The sequence below is a fragment of the Spea bombifrons genome, chromosome 7 (assembly GCF_027358695.1).
Source record: "Spea bombifrons isolate aSpeBom1 chromosome 7, aSpeBom1.2.pri, whole genome shotgun sequence".
Taxonomy (NCBI): Eukaryota; Metazoa; Chordata; class Amphibia; order Anura; family Pelobatidae; genus Spea; species Spea bombifrons.
In genome coordinates, this window is record NC_071093.1 from 2,976,547 (window position 1) to 2,994,134 (window position 17,588).

At 45.3% G+C, this 17,588-nt stretch overlaps 1 protein-coding gene across 1 annotated transcript; it reads left to right on the plus strand.

Moving 5' to 3' along the window:
• The first annotated feature begins 4,839 nt into the window (after positions 1 to 4,839).
• On the plus strand, positions 4,840 to 17,478 carry PLCD4 (phospholipase C delta 4). The gene is made up of 16 exons (XM_053471353.1): positions 4,840 to 4,944; positions 9,382 to 9,437; positions 9,974 to 10,132; positions 11,563 to 11,791; positions 12,214 to 12,343; positions 12,711 to 12,942; positions 13,194 to 13,395; positions 13,603 to 13,747; positions 14,548 to 14,700; positions 14,920 to 15,054; positions 15,252 to 15,408; positions 15,543 to 15,659; positions 15,919 to 16,097; positions 16,336 to 16,471; positions 16,578 to 16,727; positions 16,956 to 17,478. Exons 2-16 carry the CDS (start codon positions 9,416 to 9,418, stop codon positions 17,063 to 17,065), a joined length of 2,256 nt encoding a protein of 751 aa, XP_053327328.1. The 5' UTR covers positions 4,840 to 4,944; positions 9,382 to 9,415; the 3' UTR covers positions 17,066 to 17,478.
• The last annotated feature ends 110 nt before the right edge of the window (positions 17,479 to 17,588 follow it).

The window sequence follows — 17,588 nt, forward strand, 5'->3', positions numbered from 1 at the left end:
GCAGGTCTCCCCTGGAACTGTTTTGTAGCTGAAATTCAGTGCGTCTCCCGCCGCCTGCTTTTCCTCCGCGTTCTCTCTCATGCTTGCAACTGTCTGAATATTTGGGAATAAAAATATTTTATATTTTTTGGAATATGATACAGGTTAAAAGTACATTAAATTTTTTTAGACTGCACGTTCTGAAAGCGACCATTCATTCAGTGCCAGTGCGGTCTTAAACCAAACAAAAGGGGTTTAATAAATGCAGCTGTTTCCAAGGCATTGTGCAGTTATATGTTTTTATTTTTTTTGTTCAGTCTAAATTATCCATCACGTATAGACTGGTCATATACAGAGGTGGCCCTTCTGTGCTGATGTGAGGAGACCCTTAAGAGACCAGAGTTTCGAACACTCTACATTAATATTGTGTGGGATCTTGCTGATTTAACTATGCATTATTCAGGGTACACGTGGCTCTCCCAAAGCAGTGAAAGTAGGTTTAGTGAATACACTCCAACATTACAACTTTTTGATGTCCCTTTTATTAATTGGAAATGGGCAATTTGGATGACGGCCGTGTCATAACAGAGCTGTTTTCTGTAAATGGATTTCATATTGGCTTCCAATAATTCACTCAACGTTTACTATCTGCATACAGAATTATTCTCAGAGCACAGATCAATCTGTAAATCAGGAGGGATTTTTGTATTTTGGATATTAAACATTTGAATGCTGCCTATAAATATACGTTTTAGTGTCTGTGATACAAACAAAAGAAAATGTTCAGTGACGGCAGGGATTGTTTGCTCGCGAATTCATACCCGGAATGACCTAATGTAGGTTGATTTAAAGGGCGCAGCACCCAAGTAGTACAGCATGGTGCCCGCTGGCAAAATAACAGCCCCCGTGGCCTTAATTGGAACCGGTGCCACACGTCTCTGCATTCGGCTTTCATGGTGGGTAACTATATTAATAATTACTCACCTGGGTCTGGATACACCTTTAAGTATATTTTATGATAAGCTGGTATAAATGTATAGACCTCTAAACTGCAACTGATGCCTAAAGCCTAAAGAAATATGTTTGCAAGAATAAGCAGGCTTTTTATTTAATACAATATTTAAAGCAGTTCCTACTAAAATATCGCTGAATGACTGGCACGGAATAACACGCGGACGGGGATCGTCGGGAACATCTTTAGAATTCTATTTTATTGTCCCGATAAAACCAGATGTCTCTTTAGAATGTGTTCCGCTGTGTGTAGATTTGCAGGCTGAGCATAATGAGAGTTTGGCTGGACTCCAAGATGTTATATCTGAGTGTTTGACACAGCCGTGCCCTCGCTCCTTCCAAATGCTTTTTACCTCGAATAGCCTTTAAGACGGACGTCACTACGGCAGGAGGGAGACGTTACCACCGCGTGCCTTTACTGCGTCTGTTCGGAAGACCTTCATTCTATCAAAGTATAAGAAAAAAAAGATTCAGGTCTTTAATAGTTAACTCTTAAGTCTTTAATAAGGTTTTTCAAACATGTTTTAGGCTATTGATGTCTCCCTTTCAACTCTGTTTTTTTCCCACTCTGTAAAGTAATTGATTATGGATGGTTTTCAAGAAAAAAATGTGACTGAATTGATCGGCTCACAAAGTGGTTACAAAGTATCCCAACAGAAGACATTCTGATACATCGTTGACATACCTACTACCCTCACCACCAAGTTTAAAGGGGCCGTTCCACCGACTCTGCCGAATTTAATACCTTTTTAAGCTAAATGCAGCATTAGATGCATCACTCCCAGTGCTGCTGAATTTCCAAAACATTCCCAAAAATAAATTAGAAGGCATTAATAGAGGTTTCTTTTAATAATAAAAATAGGTTTCCTATAATACTGATAGTGTTCTTACACCCACAATCTAATGTTTTAATCAATTTTGTTAGAGCTTGTATACTTCATTATTTAAATGGAATAATGGCACTTTTGACATTTTACACTTCTGTGGAACTGCCTCCCAGCAGAGGCGGTAGAGGTTAATACAGAGGGAGTGTAAACATGCATGGGATAGACAGACGGCTCCCGAATCTAAGACGAGACCAACGACTGATTAAGATTTGAGTCTTTATGGCAGGAGAAGCATTTTAGATGGGGCCGATCTGACTGCAGATTCTATCCTAAGTGCGACAAGGTTTAGGAATTTCCTGCTCCAAATACAACTCCAAGAATAGTTAATTTTGGTCGTATTTGGAATATTGCAAGGTCTTGACATAATTTGCCAAACTATATTTCGTCCCACGAGGACAGATTTCTCTTCTCCCGCTTTTATTATCGTCCTACCCGGACCTTTTTTTTTTCTTATGTATCGATTCCAGACAATTAACTTTCTGTCCTCGTGTTTCACTTTGTGTTCCTATCGGGTTCCATATTGTGAGAAGTCCCGCTATATCTCAGCCTAACGTAACAGCCCCCCTCTCCGATTACCCAGCCCCCCTCTCCGATTACCGCCTATTTCTTATACATGAGAATGCGGCGCCCCAACAGTGAGATCGGAAGCCGGCGGCTGGCCTAAAGCCACAGGAGTCCGCAGAGGACAGAAGCTCCTTGACCTCGATATCCGTCCGATGTCCATCAGGCTCTGTGACTTCCATGTTCCCCACCGGCTCGTACAAGCGCCCCCCGCCGGATCGGCTTTCCGAGCCTCGTTAATATTTTAAAGAAACAACGTTCATGATGGACGTCTGAGCTTCTGTTTCCAAAGAGAGAGAATGTTGTGATCGGCGTCCTGTACAGACGACACGCAGACCGCTCCATTGTCACCGCTTTCCACGTGACGCTCGTCTGCATCCGTGAACACCGCCAAGTCTCAACGCCGCGCCGGCAGAGAGAGCGCCAACGTTGCGGCCAAAATAGTGAAAAGAGTCTAAAAACAATGAAAAAGAGCAATTTTAGGTAGAGACTTTAGACTTAGGGTTTGGAAATAACGCTTTCGGGGTGATCTGCGAAGATGAGACAGATAAAAAAAAAAGCAGGAACAAAAAAAATTAGGATTGCGGCAACAAAATCGAGAGAACATTTTTCTGGAATTGGACACTCGAGAGATTATGTGATAAAAAGCGGAGCGTCCTATGTGTAAAGATTGGTATTTTGGACCAAAAAAAAATATTGTGTTCAGAACAAACGTAACAAAAAAAAAAAGGTAATTCCATTCATACAAATATTTGCTGACAGAGTAGTAGGGGGGAAAGATTAACTAAATACAGCGATGAATGGGCTGCTCATCTGGTACCCGTGGCAAATGTGTGGGGCCACCAGCTGCGTGTGCCCCGCTGCACCCCGAGTGAGTATAAAAACATAACTTCCACTTACGTCACATGGCGGCCGGCGGCCTTAGAGTGCCAAAACCGCCTCGCATCCCCAGTCCGGCCCCTGGTTTATTACATTAAATATATCAATAAATTATTATTTATTTTTTTTATTATTAAAAAAGTGATATTTCCCTTTTACCAAAACCCAGGGGCGACCCGGTCGTAAAAAAAATGGAAATCAGCTTCTCGTGACCCAATCCCTCTCACGATGTTAAAAGCCGCTTTTCACGGAATAAACCTCCGCACGGAACTTATCACTCCGTTTATTCCATTAATAGCGGTTTTGGTTCATTCCCTCCCGGCATCAACTAATCTGCAAAAACCAACCTTTTAATTTAATGAAATAAAAATGCATTCTTCTGATCCGAAATCCAGCAAGAAAATGACCTGAAAAATCATTAACCCTTTCTAAGGAATTGTTTAGTTTCATGAGATTTCATGTTCTGAGCCTGATTTATACAATCGCTCCAGTATCCACCGCCTTCTATCTCTCTATCCATTATCTATCTATCTATTATCTATCCGTCTATCTCTCTATCTATCTATCTATCTATCCGTCTATCTATCTATCTCTATCTATCTATCCATTATCTATCTATCTATCTATCTATCTATCTATCTATCTATCTATCTATCTATCTATCTATCTATCTATCTATCTGTCTATCTATCTATCTATCTATCTATCTATCTACTATATCTATCTATCTATCTCTATCTATCTATCTATCTATCTATCTATCTATCTATCTATCTATCTATCTATCTATCTATCTCTATCTATCCGTCTATCTCTCTATCTATCTATTATCTCTCTATCTATCTATCATCTATCTATCTATCTATCTATCTATCTATCTATCTATCTATCTATCTATCTATCTATCTATCTATCTATCTATCTATCTATCTATCTATCATCACTCTCTCTTATCATATTCTCCTATATCACAGCTGGAATCCCTGCTTGAATACAGGTGACTTCATTCTGAATATCTGCTGACAGATCACGGTTTTCATAAGGACCGCTTTGACCATTTTCACTGCCACCATCAGAGAGCCAATAGGATTTGTGTGATGGTCTATGAAATGGTTAATATGTGAGGATTTGGAAAGCCCCTAGGTGGGACACCGTGGGTGAGTGACAGCCAGGACTCCATTGGAGTGGGGGAGTGACACTCAGGACTCCGTGGGAGTGGGGGAGTGATACTCAGGACTCTGTAGGAGTGGGGGAATGACACTCAGGACTCTGTAGGAGTGGGGGAGTGATACTCAGGACTCTTTAGGAGTGACACTCAGGACTCCGTGGGAGTGCGGGAGTGACACTCAGGACTCCGTGGGAGTGGGGGAGTGACACTCAGGGCTCCGTGGGAGTGGGGAGTGACACTCAGGGCTCCGTGGGAGTGGGGAGTGGGTCTTTAAGAGCGGAGGGAGATGAGTCCAGGAATGGGCAGGGCTGGATAATAATAGTCCGGGAGCTCGTCCTGAGCTCAGTCACACGGCGCACACAGCAAGGAGCACAGGCTGCGGAGCAGGGGCCACAGGGGAGCCCAGGGACCCCCGAAACACAGAGACACCTGTCTGCAGGAGGGATGCTTCACACCCAGGTACAGTACCCCAGGGATGCTGCGTGTAAAGGTGTGTATACTGCGTGTAGCGTGTGTGCTGCTGCGTGTAGCGTGTGTGCTGCTATGTATATGTATATGTATATATATGTCGTGTTCTGTGGATGCCCCTAGGTGTATGTTCCGCCTATACATTTCCTACACTTTCCCCCCAAATAATATCCTTCCCTGGGAACTCTCTGGGTTTTTGCCCCAATCTTAGGGTCTCGGGGGGAAGGGGCAGATTCTCGGGGGGTCGGACTCCTTCCTATTCTACCCGCCGTGATCATGCGTGGGAATCCCAGTTGGTGCTTTTGCTCCCAGTGTGTTGCAGTTGATAGACCTGCTTGAATGCAGGTGACTTAATTAAGGGTATCTGTAAAAAAATGACACGTCAAAGTTTCCATGACGACCGGTATTAGAGTAACACATTTGGAGAGGGTCTGCTAGTTTAGACTGATACCCCCCGTAACCCCCCCCCTGGTCCCTGCTTGCCCCGTCTCTTGTATTTGGCATCTGGGGCTTTTTTCCCGAATTCCTCGATTCATTTATTTGAGATTTGGGGAAGAGCCCCGGCGGTCTCTGAGTCATGTGACTTTCTGGGTCAGTAAGAGATCAGAGGGAGACCCCAATCTTGGAGGAAAAAGTCTCTAAGCTTTTAAAGGCTTTGTCAGAATAGTCTGTGTGTGCGTGTGTTTGTGCGTGTGTTTGTATGTGTGTGTGCGTGCGTGTTTGTGTGTGTGTTTGTGAGTGTTTGTGTGTGTGTGTGCGTGCGTGTTTGCGTGTGTGTTTGTGTGTGTTTGTGTGTGTGTGTGCGTGCGTGTTTGTGTGTGTGTATGTGTGCGTGCGTGTGTTTGCGTGTGCCTGGGGTAGACATACGGCTCCTGAATCTAAGACGAGACCAACGACTGGTGAAGGTGTGAGCGTTGTATGTTGTGTGTTGTATGTTGTGTGTTTTGTGTTGTATGTTGTGTGTTGTATGTTGTGTGGTGTGTGTTGTGTTTTGTATGTTGTGTGGTGTGTGTTGTATGTTGTATGTTGCGTGTTTTGTGTTATATGTTGCATGTTATATGTTGTGTGTTGTATGCTGTGTGTTTTGTGTTATATGTTGTATGTTGTATGTTATATGTTGTGTGTTGCATGCGTGGGGTATTTACGCACTGGGAGTGTCAGTATGAATCGTGGGTTTCTGCTGCTCATTTAATGCCCAACATCCCGTTTTATTATCGGTAAATAACGCTGATATTGCGCCGGTCGTCTCTCTTGTTAATGCATTAGGGCATGGGGGGGAGGGGGGGTCTTTGCAAAGTGCCATGGCTGCGCACGCCTGTGGCTCTCGAAGGGTTAACGGATTCCGTGCATGGCGTGTAAGGCCGGGCACGCAGGGAATCTCATTGCAGGACGCGGTGTAATCACTCCTATCACTCTTCACCGTCACGGTGATTGTAAGTCATCAGATGATGTCATCGTGGCGGGGCGTGGCCGGCCGGATAGACGCTCTATGCGGAGAATCAGCGGTTTTGGCCCTAAAAGCGTTAACCCTTTATTCTCTTATGGTGATTTGCGTGTTACATTTATACATTACAGCACCCCATACATTACTGCTAATTATTTATTCGTCTATATAGCGCCGTCATATTCCGCAGCGCTGTACAAGGAGGAGGCGCGATGTAACAAGTCAATTAAATATCTGGATTTACAGAAATTAACGGCGAGGGGGGCCTTGCTCAAAGGAGCTTACAATCTACAATGCGTGTAATTACGGCGGATAATGTATGATGCGGATGGCTGGGGACTTAAATGAGCCGAAATATTAACCCTTTAACAGCCCACCGTGAAGATTCTATGTAGTGACTCATCAAATGGCTCTAAAACCGGGATTTAATTGAGTTACCTGCATTCAAGCAGGAATAACGGATAACCTCTGTGAGTTTATACCCCCCACGTCCTGCAGGGAGCAGCACTTTACACGCGCTGGTCAGCAACGTGGGAAATGTGACCACTTTCGGGGCAAATCCCTGCGATATCCGATAGAAAGAACGGATTTAGGGGATTCTCAGGATTTAGGGGCAAATGGGCAGATTTTATTACCTCACATTGTAACAGCGCTACGGAATCTGCTGGCGCTATATAAATAAAGGTAATGCGAATCCCTGCTTGGATACAGGTGGAGGGTACCGCTGATAAGTTCATACTTGGGAACATTGTGCCTCCGCTCTCCCCATCACGTGGTGGCCGCGTCAGATCACCTTGATGGGGGGGGGCTATTGGTTAAAAGGTCCAGTTTATCCAATAAAGGGGCCCCTGAGGAACAGAACACAGTAAACGGGGCAACAATAACGTCTGGGATTGAATAAAAGCACCCAGCTTCCTGTTACGCAGAGCTTACAATCTAAATCGAAATGAAGAGGTGCCGAAACCTCCAGCGAAAACAATATCGGGTTACTCTCGATTACTGGCGGAAAGGAAAGTTACACTGGGGGGGGATGCAATATTTATAGGGGCCGGGGTTTAACACTTTGGTGTCCAAAAGGACTAGCGAACTAGGGAAATAGTAAGACTCGCGGATCCTCCCCGTCTGCGAACGCCGCGGTGTTACGGCCACCTGCTGTACGATGACACCGCGGGGTGGAATATCATCCCTCCGCGTAAATCCTTTAACCCTTTCATCGGACGTTCCTGCCAAACGCACCAGTGCTGCTCTACAGAAAATGTTGTGGATACCTAGAACGGTATTCCAGCAGAGCTGGTAGCGTAGCCTAAGCAGGCCAGCTGCCACAAACCCATGCAGCTGTAGAGCGGATGGACGTCTCAGCGGCAGATTAATATCCTGCAGCGTTATTTAATTCTGGCTGTTTTATCCGCAGCGAGTTTATCAGCCAGCGATTGGACGATTCTGCAAATCACAGAACGCAGCATGCTTCATAAATGTTGGTTTCTGCCGGCAGGTCGGCCCCATCCGGCCCCCGTCTAGTCGCCCATTTCTCCCGCTGTAAAGACTCAAACCTTAATCAGTCGTTGGTCTCGTCTTAGATTCAGGAGCCGTATGTCTATCCCATGCATGTTTAATACCCTCACTGTATTACCCTCTACCACCTCTGCTGGGAGGCTGTTCCACTTATCTTTGAAATGCTTGATGCATACACTGCGGAATAAGGTAGGATGCGAGCTCCGAATATACTCGCTGCTACTCTGCCCGGCGCGCTGCGTTGCGGCTGGCCCTGTTCTGTGGCCCCGGGACTGGATGTATCCTAATTAAGTGACACAAAAGCGGAGGTGATGCAGAAAGCTCATGAAAGGGCTTGGTTACCTAAGTGGGCGAAATGTGATCCAGGAGGAATCCTCGGGGTTGGGAGGGAGCCAGATCCGTCTATCAGCCGCGGGTCAGACCCAGGCGAAGGGCTTCCAGAAAGTAAAGGCTTGGAGACAGAACCCGAGAGCCGACCCGATCGACCCGACCCGGGCCGGGGGTTCCGCAGGAGACTCCCCCACTTTTGTGTTTAACCCTCATTCTGGCACCGAGATGATTATTAAAGGTAATTATTACAGTCAAGTAGGTTCCATTGTACAGCGCTGTGTAATATGACGGCGATATATCCAACAATAAATAATAATGATGTCACTGGACTGCTGGACGTGAGCCTCACCGGAGAGCCGAGTTATCATTCAGGGACCAAATCTACACAAATCTGCAATAATCATTAGAAAACAACCATAACGATCCGTCCGGTTTATTTTATAATGATAAAGAATTAGATAAATATCCTAAAATGTTTAAAAAGCACTCATTATACGGGCATTTTTCTGTCTGTCTGCTGAATGTGAGTCCCCCCCCCCCCCCGTATTGCTGTTTGATGATGTCAGAACCGGAGAGGAAAAGGATGATCAGGAATATTGCGTAATATTTAAGTTTAAAAATATTTAAAAACATTGTAGCAAAAAATAAACAAACAATCAGGCGTTCCGGATACATTTGTTGCAGGCAGAATAGTTTTGTATAAACAAAGAATAATCACCATGGCAACCATTGGAATGTTCCTGCTGATTGCTCCACTTCTAGCATTATTTTATCTATTATTATTATCATTATTATTGATCACTAATTTATATAGCGCCATCATATTCCGCAGCGCTGTACAATCTCTCTCTTCAATATCCGCTTTCTTCCTGATTCTTGATTTATAGACTCTGTGATAGATTCAGGAGCCGTATGTCTATCCCATGCATGTTTAATCCCCTCACTGTATTACCCTCTACCACCTCTGCTGGGAGGCTGTTCCACTTATCTACCACCCTCTCAGTAAAGTAAAACCTTACATTACCGTAACATGTTGGAATAAAGGAGAACATGGAGAATGGGTCTGGGAAGGTATTGTTGAACAATGGGCTGTTAACCCAAATGTTGCTGAACTTGTTGTATTGAAGTTATTTTTCCCGCAGATGCTGGGAGACCTGAGATCGTAAGCTTCCTGTCATGGCGTCTCCGTGCAGCGCCCGTAAGTATCTGCTGCAATGGGGCGACCTAAAAACGGAGTATCGGATCTATTTACTAAAGTAACAAACCAGACTATAGTTGAAGTCGTCTTGACCCAAGTCAACTCGCAGCGAGGGCCGGACTGGCAATGACGAGGTGGCCCTGGCACTTTAAGGCACGATGCCCACAGCTACTTATATTATATTTTATATTTTATATATTATATATTTATGCTCACGAGTCCAGGTGGCCAGTCTGGGCCTAGAAGTCATTTATGATACATGTTGACCTGGAAGCGGCCATTTTGTGCCGTCATGTGACATATGTGTGCCCCCCCCCAATGCGCAAACCTCTCCTTGCTGTTTGCTTTATGGCAGAGATCCCTCCGTGTTTTCCCTTTAGGTTTTTTTGGCGGGACTGTATGATTTACCGTAATGATTTGGATATTTAACCTGATGGCCTCGTGTTCTCACCCTCCCGCCCCGGAGAGCGAACCCCCGGCAGCAGTGTTAGTTGCGCCCCCCCCCCCCACTGACGTGTCTCAGTTTGCCCTGGCAGGACTGCAGCTGGACGAGAAGTTGCAGCAGATGCAGACCGGGTCGCTCATGCGCAAAGTGAAATCCCGCAGCTGGAAGAAGCAGAGATATTTCAAACTGCAGGAGGACTGCATGACCATCTGGTACAAGTCCAAGAAGACGGGGAACACCAAGTCCACATGTGAGCGTCTGCTGCGTGTCACGAAGCACCTCGTTCCTGCCAGCTACACACCCCAAAAGCCAGTTTTGTGTCAATAAATAACATTTATGGCAATTATTTCTAACCTTTCAGGTTTTTAAATTAGACGTGTACCTGCTAGAGTTAGACCCCTGACGTACAAAACCCGAAAGCAGGCACTCGAAAACTCCAGCTGCTCTAAGCATGATGGGAGTTGAAGTCCCCAGCATCTGAAATGCCAGGGGGGGGGCACCTGTCTGTTATCCTCCAGCCCCCGATATTCATCACTGAGTCAGGGGCATGTTTGAAGCTTATCGATTCTTTTAATGTTCTTTTTGAACGCTTTCCATGCAGTAGTCACTTAGTCATTATTATCGCCCTCATCCTGGGCATTAGCCAAAAAACTTTTTTTGGGGGGGTTGTATAAAGGAGATCCCTGCGGCCCTGCGGTATCAGAGGGGAAAAGCCGAGATCAGCAAAGAACAAGAGAAAAACCACCATGAAATGAAGTCGAGTATCAGGCCAGAGCCAGATAAGATTTCCCGTAAAGCGCGAGCTGCTGCCCGCCGGACCTCTCTGCTCGCGTCAGAATTATTGTGGGCAGTAAGGTCACACAAGGTCAGCACTTAATGCAGGGAGTCTGTTGTGGGGGTCGGGCCGCTGAGACGAAATGCAGACATCTGTATGATTTATTGCTGAGCGATCGGCATCGTTATTAAGCCGGCGTTTATAGTCAGAACATGCGCAGAATTACGGTAAATCAGATCTTTACTTCCAAACGCAAACACTTTTAAGGGTCTGTTTCCGACAATTATTTCAATAAATCAAGTCTGTTTATCTGAGTGTGGAACTCGTGTCCTGCACTTTCATTACTTTCTACTTCTCCTTTGCTTTCCTGTTTCTCATTCTTTCCTTTCTCCTTTGTCTCCCTTTTTTCTTCTTTTCCTTCCCTTCTCTTCTTTTCTCTCCTCTCCTTTCTTTCCTATCCTTTCCCACATTCCTTTCTTCATTATGTTTCTTGCCTTTCATTTCCTATCGTTTCCTTATTCTTTTAATTTCAATTCATTTCATTCCCTCGTCTTCCTCGATTCCCTTTCTCATTCATATCCTTTTCTTTTCTCCTTTCTTCATTTTCCTTTACATTCCTGCCCTCTCCTTTCCATTCCTTTCCTTTGATTCCATTTTTTTCTGTCTCCCCTTGTTTTTTCCTCTCCTATTATCTCCTTTTTTCCCTCTTTTTCTCCATCATCTTCTTTTCTTCCCTCTCTTTTCCTCCATCATTTCCTTCCCTTTCCACAGAGCTCATTCTTACGCCTCTCATTCCTTCTCCTCCTCTCCTTGTCTCAGGCCTTCTGTGTTATACTCTCCCTTCTCACCACGATTCCCCTTCATTCTCTGCCCCATCCCAGTTAAATGCGTCTTTCTCTTGCCAGTTTCCATTAGCGACATTGAGACCGTGCGGGAGGGACACCAGTCTGAAATCTTGCAGAGCCTCGCAGATGAGTTCCCGTCTGAACTCTGCTTCACCATCGTCTTCCACGGCCGGAGAGGAAACCTGGACTTGATAGCAAACACCCCGGAGGAGGCGCAGTGCTGGATCCAGGGCCTGGAAAAGCTGATAGATACTGTTACGAAGATGGACCAAAAGGAGATATTGGATCAGTATCCTTTCAATCGTTCTCTAGGAAAGGATCTCATCTATAATAAAAGCGAAGGGGTTGCAGGTAGATGACTGATCCCTTGGCAAGTGTGAGTTTCTTGTCTTGTGTATCTGTTGTCAGCAGCACACACACTCACACTCATACACACACACATTCATGCGCACACACACTCACATGCACACGCATTCACACAGGTCCTGGTCCTCTTAAAAGAGCTCTTTTGATTAACTAGTTTCCATTGTGTTCATCTGCAAACTAAAGAAAAAGAAAGTACAGGTACAATGTATCTTGTCGTCGAAGTAGTTGAAGTATGTGAGTTCTGGGGAAGTAAAGGAAGGTCACTGGAAAGGTCGCCGTGGCTTCAGCAGGACCTCTTTCTCCGGTTAAAGACGCCGTTAGGTTTTTCCTTAAGGCGATGCTCAGATGGATCTGTGACTGGTTCCAGAAGGCCGACAAAAACAAGGACGGACGGATGAATTTTAAGGAAGTCCAAGACCTGCTGAAGATGATGAACGTGGATATGAACGAGCACCATGCTTACCGGCTCTTTCTGGTACGGCCCGCGGTAACGTTGACACATTGTAGCTAGAAATGAAAACCAGTCCATTCCAAAGAGGTTTAGATGTTTCCTGGAATGGAACGTCTGCCTTTGGTTAGAATCTAACCTTTGTTTAGTTGTTTCAACTTCAGCTGGTGGTGAATTCAACAACTTAACTGCCCTTCCTGCCTCATCTGGTATGATGAAGACTGGAATATCGTTCCCTGCCAGACATATACAGCCGATATTTTTATAACATCAGATTATTTGAATTATGTAGTATTACGGCGTCAAAAACTTTACAGATGAAGAAGAGGATCATAGATATTTCTGACCCCAATTAGGGCATAAAGTCCTCCTGGTTTCTTCCCATCTCTTGCAGATGGCGGATAAATCGGAGTCGGGGACCCTGGAAAGAGAAGAGTTTGTGCTGTTTTACAAAGCTTTGACCCAACGTGATGAAGTCTTGAAGATCTTCCAGGACTTCTCCAAAGATGGCAAGAAACTCACCCTCTTGGAGTTTGTGGATTTTCTCCGCCAGGAACAGCTGGAAGGAGAAAACGTGGAGGAATTTGCGATGGACCTCATTGCTCGATACGAGCCCTCGGAAACCGGTGAGACATTGTGCTGGCACTAACTTGGATGGAGATCTCAGGGCTAAAAAAGTTATTTTGTATTAATAATGTTTAAAAAAATATTGTATAAAAGCACAATACTTTATGATTGGTTGAGGTGTAGCTCCGGTCCATTCGTTGATGAGTTTCCATCACAATCAACCACCATGAGCAGAACCCGGGGGGAACGGATTCATCTTTAAATATGAAATCTCGATTCATTCGATTGTAAACTTTGTATCCATCTTTAGCGCAGAAACTCCACGCCTTGAGTATCGATGGGTTCCTAAACTACTTGTGCTCTTCCGAGGGATCTGTCTTCGACGTGGCGCATGAACAGATTTTCCACGACATGACGCAGCCCCTCTGTCACTACTTCATCTCGTCTTCTCACAATACGTACTTAATGGAGGATCAGCTGCGGGGTCAGAGCAGTGTGGAGGGGTACATCAGGTGAGACGTTCAAGGGTTCAATGTATCATCGTTATAAGTTCTGATCTTCTTTAAAGGGCCAGTGACTCGATTCTATGCTCTGGAGCATTTAGACGCCCAAATAATGGGACAATTAAAGGGACGGTAATGTCCCTTTAATATCACCCTAACTGCTGTATGTTACCTCTTCAGCTAAACCACCAGGGGCTAATATCTTTATCCCCCCAGGGCACTTAAGCGAGGTTGCCGGTGCGTGGAGGTCGACACCTGGGACGGACCGAATGGGGAGCCCATTGTGTATCACGGGCACACGTTTACCTCCAAGATCCTGTTCAAAGATGTGATTTCAGCCATCAATAAGTACGCTTTCAGGGTGTGTAACTCAACCATGAAGGGGTTCATTAAAATCTGCGTCTGCTGTTAATGCAATCACTTGTATGAGGCACGGAGGGTAAGTCCCAGGGTACCCATAGGCGCTCGAAGCACTACGGCCTGGGTTTGTACCCCTGATCTCAGCAATGTACCCTCTTAGCAAGCAATTATGTTTTGCGTCAAACTTATTGGGACCGAAAGTTATCGCTAACTACTAGACAAAACTTGAGGATAGATAGCCATTTTCCTGACCGCAGAGCTTTCTCTACAGCTCAATTAGCAAAAGGGAAATCTTAGAGCAACAAAGTAACAGTAATTGGTTTTTGTTGGGAATTTAATATTATATAATATTTATTATTATAGAATTCATATGATCAAATTATTTGTACCACTGGGGGAGGTTCGAGGTTAGGTAGAGAGTTCCGCGGGTGGAACAATAATATTCCTCTGTCATGAAAAATATATGAGCGCCTGGACAAGGACATTAAAAGCAGCCTGGAAGGACAATGAACGGGTTTATGCTGCGTATTTAGATTTATACGGCGATTTATACCCCTGCTGTAAAGACTCAAACCTTAATCAGTCGTTGGTCTCGTCTTAGATTCAGGAGCCGTATGGATATCCCTTATGGGATTACAACTCCCATTACGCGCAGGCTGTGGGTGTTCAACAACAGCCACAGGACACAACTGAGAATAAGAGCTCCAGGGTTCTATCCTTTAATCGTTGAACGAATGGCTTGATTATCCCCGGCTCGTTTAATCATCCAGCCCGATGTCTTTGATCTGTCTTCTACTGTAGGCGTCAGAGTACCCGGTGATCCTGTCCCTGGAGAACCATTGCTCGGTGGAGCAGCAGGACGTCATGGCTCAGCACCTGAAAAGCATTTTGGGGGAGACCTTGGTCACCAAGACCTTAGATGGAAAGGTGCCCACGCAGTTACCCTCTGTAGAGGTAGGTAGGTGTTATGGGGCAAATTTATTAATATCACAAAATTGAGTTTTGAAGATATAAATTACTCTCCTTCCCAGAGGTGATAGCAGCCGACCTTTTCGTGGCCAAAATATTAATGAGTCAGATAAGCCGAGAGTTATGAAGAAGTCCAAGCAGACGCCATTTCATTGACCTTTTTCCCCGGTTTACTTTCTCTGGAATTCTTTGTGTTCTCTCCAGGAACTCCGGCGAAGGATACTTTTAAAAGGCAAGAAGATTGGGGGGTTGGAAGATCAAACGGACGAGTCCCAGGAAGACGTGAACATGGGGGACATGTCCGAGGAGGAGGACAGCGCCGAGATGGAAAGGTCAAAGGCAGGTGCCCAACGGACTTGTAAATGTCTTAAACTTCTTGAAAAACACCCGCACGATCTCGAGTAACCAAGAACATCCCGGAATCTTACGGGTTACATTGTAATCACTGCGATTTAACGGCGCCCTGAAGCTGGAGAGATCTTTTCATAGAACCGTCAAGTTTGTGAGCGTTTTTATTTTCCCCCCTTTTTCTTTAGAAGGGCAAAGATCGCCTCTCCCAGGAACTGTCTGACTGCATCATTTACTGCAAGAGCGTTCCCTTCGAGAGCTTCAAGCATTCGAGAGCCAAGTACCGGATCTACGAGATGTCTTCCTTCACCGAGTACAAAGCCAGGAAACTCGTCCGAGAACCAGGTGAACTTAGTGTATGAAACGCCATACAACCTACCCCCCCCGCCGTGAAAATCGCTTCATTTTCTTAGTAGGGGGCCCCCAATTCATTTTCTGCATTGGGCCCCTTTTATCTCACAATTAGTGTCTCTGTCCAGGTAACGAGTTTGTCCGTCACAACGCGTGGCAGCTGACCCGAATCTATCCCACGGGACTCAGGACGGACTCTTCAAACTATAACCCGCAGGAGATGTGGAACGTCGGCTGCCAAATGGGTACGTTCTCCAAACACAGAACCGCGGTACTCGTCAAAACACCCCGTATCACGGGAAATATAGTCAAATAACGGTTTATTTATTCTGTGCATCGACTGTTCTCCATATTATGCGTCCCTTGTTGGTTTTGAGTGTTTCATAGTAAAAGATGGAACACTGGAACAAGCCCTTTACAATGTCTCCAATTTGTCACTTTTGAGCCCCCATTTATCCCCGGGACCCCGATCCACCAGCCCTTCTGTCGTATTTTTCCACCCAGTGGCGCTGAATTTCCAGACAGCCGGAGTGGAGATGGATTTAAACGATGGACTCTTCCAGCAGAACGGACGTTGCGGCTACGTTCTGAAGCCTCGGTTCATGAGACGCGTGGAGACCACCTTTAATCCTGACCAACCTCAGGACACCGAGGGATACTCCGTCGTCAACCTTGCGATACAGGTGACATTTTTTCACTGCGTGTTTTTTTTTTTGGGGGGGGAAGTGGGTAATTATAAACTTGGTATTACAAAAAAAAAAGTTTGGATGAGTTCTGGGTCAAAATCTAAAAGAGTGTAGAGAAACAGACCCCAGGGCGGATAGGTGGGGCAGAAACCTGGGTGATGAGAATATTACATTGTATCAGAGATTGAATGTCCTTTTGCGACAAACTGAACTCCTTTCCGTGTGAATCATGAAGGTCATCAGCGCCCAGCAGCTGCCTAAGGTGGAAAATAGCAAAGAGGGGTCGATCGTGGACCCTCTGGTGAGAGTCGAAATATTTGGCGTTTCTATGGACCAAGCCAAGCAGGAGACAAAATATATAGAAAATAACGGTGAGTGACCCAGCTGTCTGGAACCCATGCGCGCTCTCGTTCTAGTGCTCGATGTCGGCTCTTCTGGGTAACTCATCATAATATATGTTGTGCCTTCTCCCCGTAGGGTTTAACCCTATGTGGTATGAGACCCTGCAGTTCAAAATCCACGTCCCGGAACTGGCGCTCGTAAGGTTCGTCGTGGAAGATTACGATAAAACCACAAGGAATGACTTCATCGGACAGTACACCTTGCCCTTCAAAAGCGTCAAATCTGGTGAGATACTTGGTGTTACAGAAACATTGTATCCGCTCCACCGCACTTCTACACAACAGACCGGCTCTATGACACGGCTGGAATAATGCTGCGCAAAAAACATTTAGGGGCTTATCCACTAAATGGCAACTTCTCCCCAGCAGGACACCATAATTCATACATGGCTCAGTAGGTCAATCACACCATGTCGTACTTAACCACGCGTTGTTTTTGTTTTGATTGCTCCAGGCTATCGTCATATTCACCTTCTCTCTAAGGACGGCACCCGGATTCCGCCCGCCACTTTATTTGTTCACATCCGAATCGCGGAGGCGAGTTCTCCTCCTGCGGACACGTAGACGCCGCCGCCGCCGCGACTACCATCGTCTCCTACAGCTTCCAGACCTACGCCTCTGCTGTGCACGGCTCCAGTGCCACTACTCCATGACCTCGTATTTAATGCTCAGTGTTGCTATATTTTGCACGCCTGTAACAGAACACTATTATTGTACATAGATATATATATATTTAAATTATTTTGTACATAATGTATATTGTAAAAGAAGTATATCCTGGTGCTATTGCGGTCCAGAAGCTGATTGCTTCGTTCAAGAAGGCCAAGCCACACATGGAAGAGCAATCGCTCCCCGCTGCAACGACAGTGTTATTTATCCTGCAAGACACGGCCTACGAACGATCTGAATGTCCCCAAATGTTTATTGCTAACTAATCCGTTATACTTACCAAGCATTAAATTATACCTTTTAAACTACAGACTCCTCCGAATCTTCGCTATAGGTTTGATCGAGTTTCCCGGCCCCCGGCTCCTTTGATTGGCTGGGTATATGTTCAGCTACAATGCGTTATCTGCTAAGTAGCGCA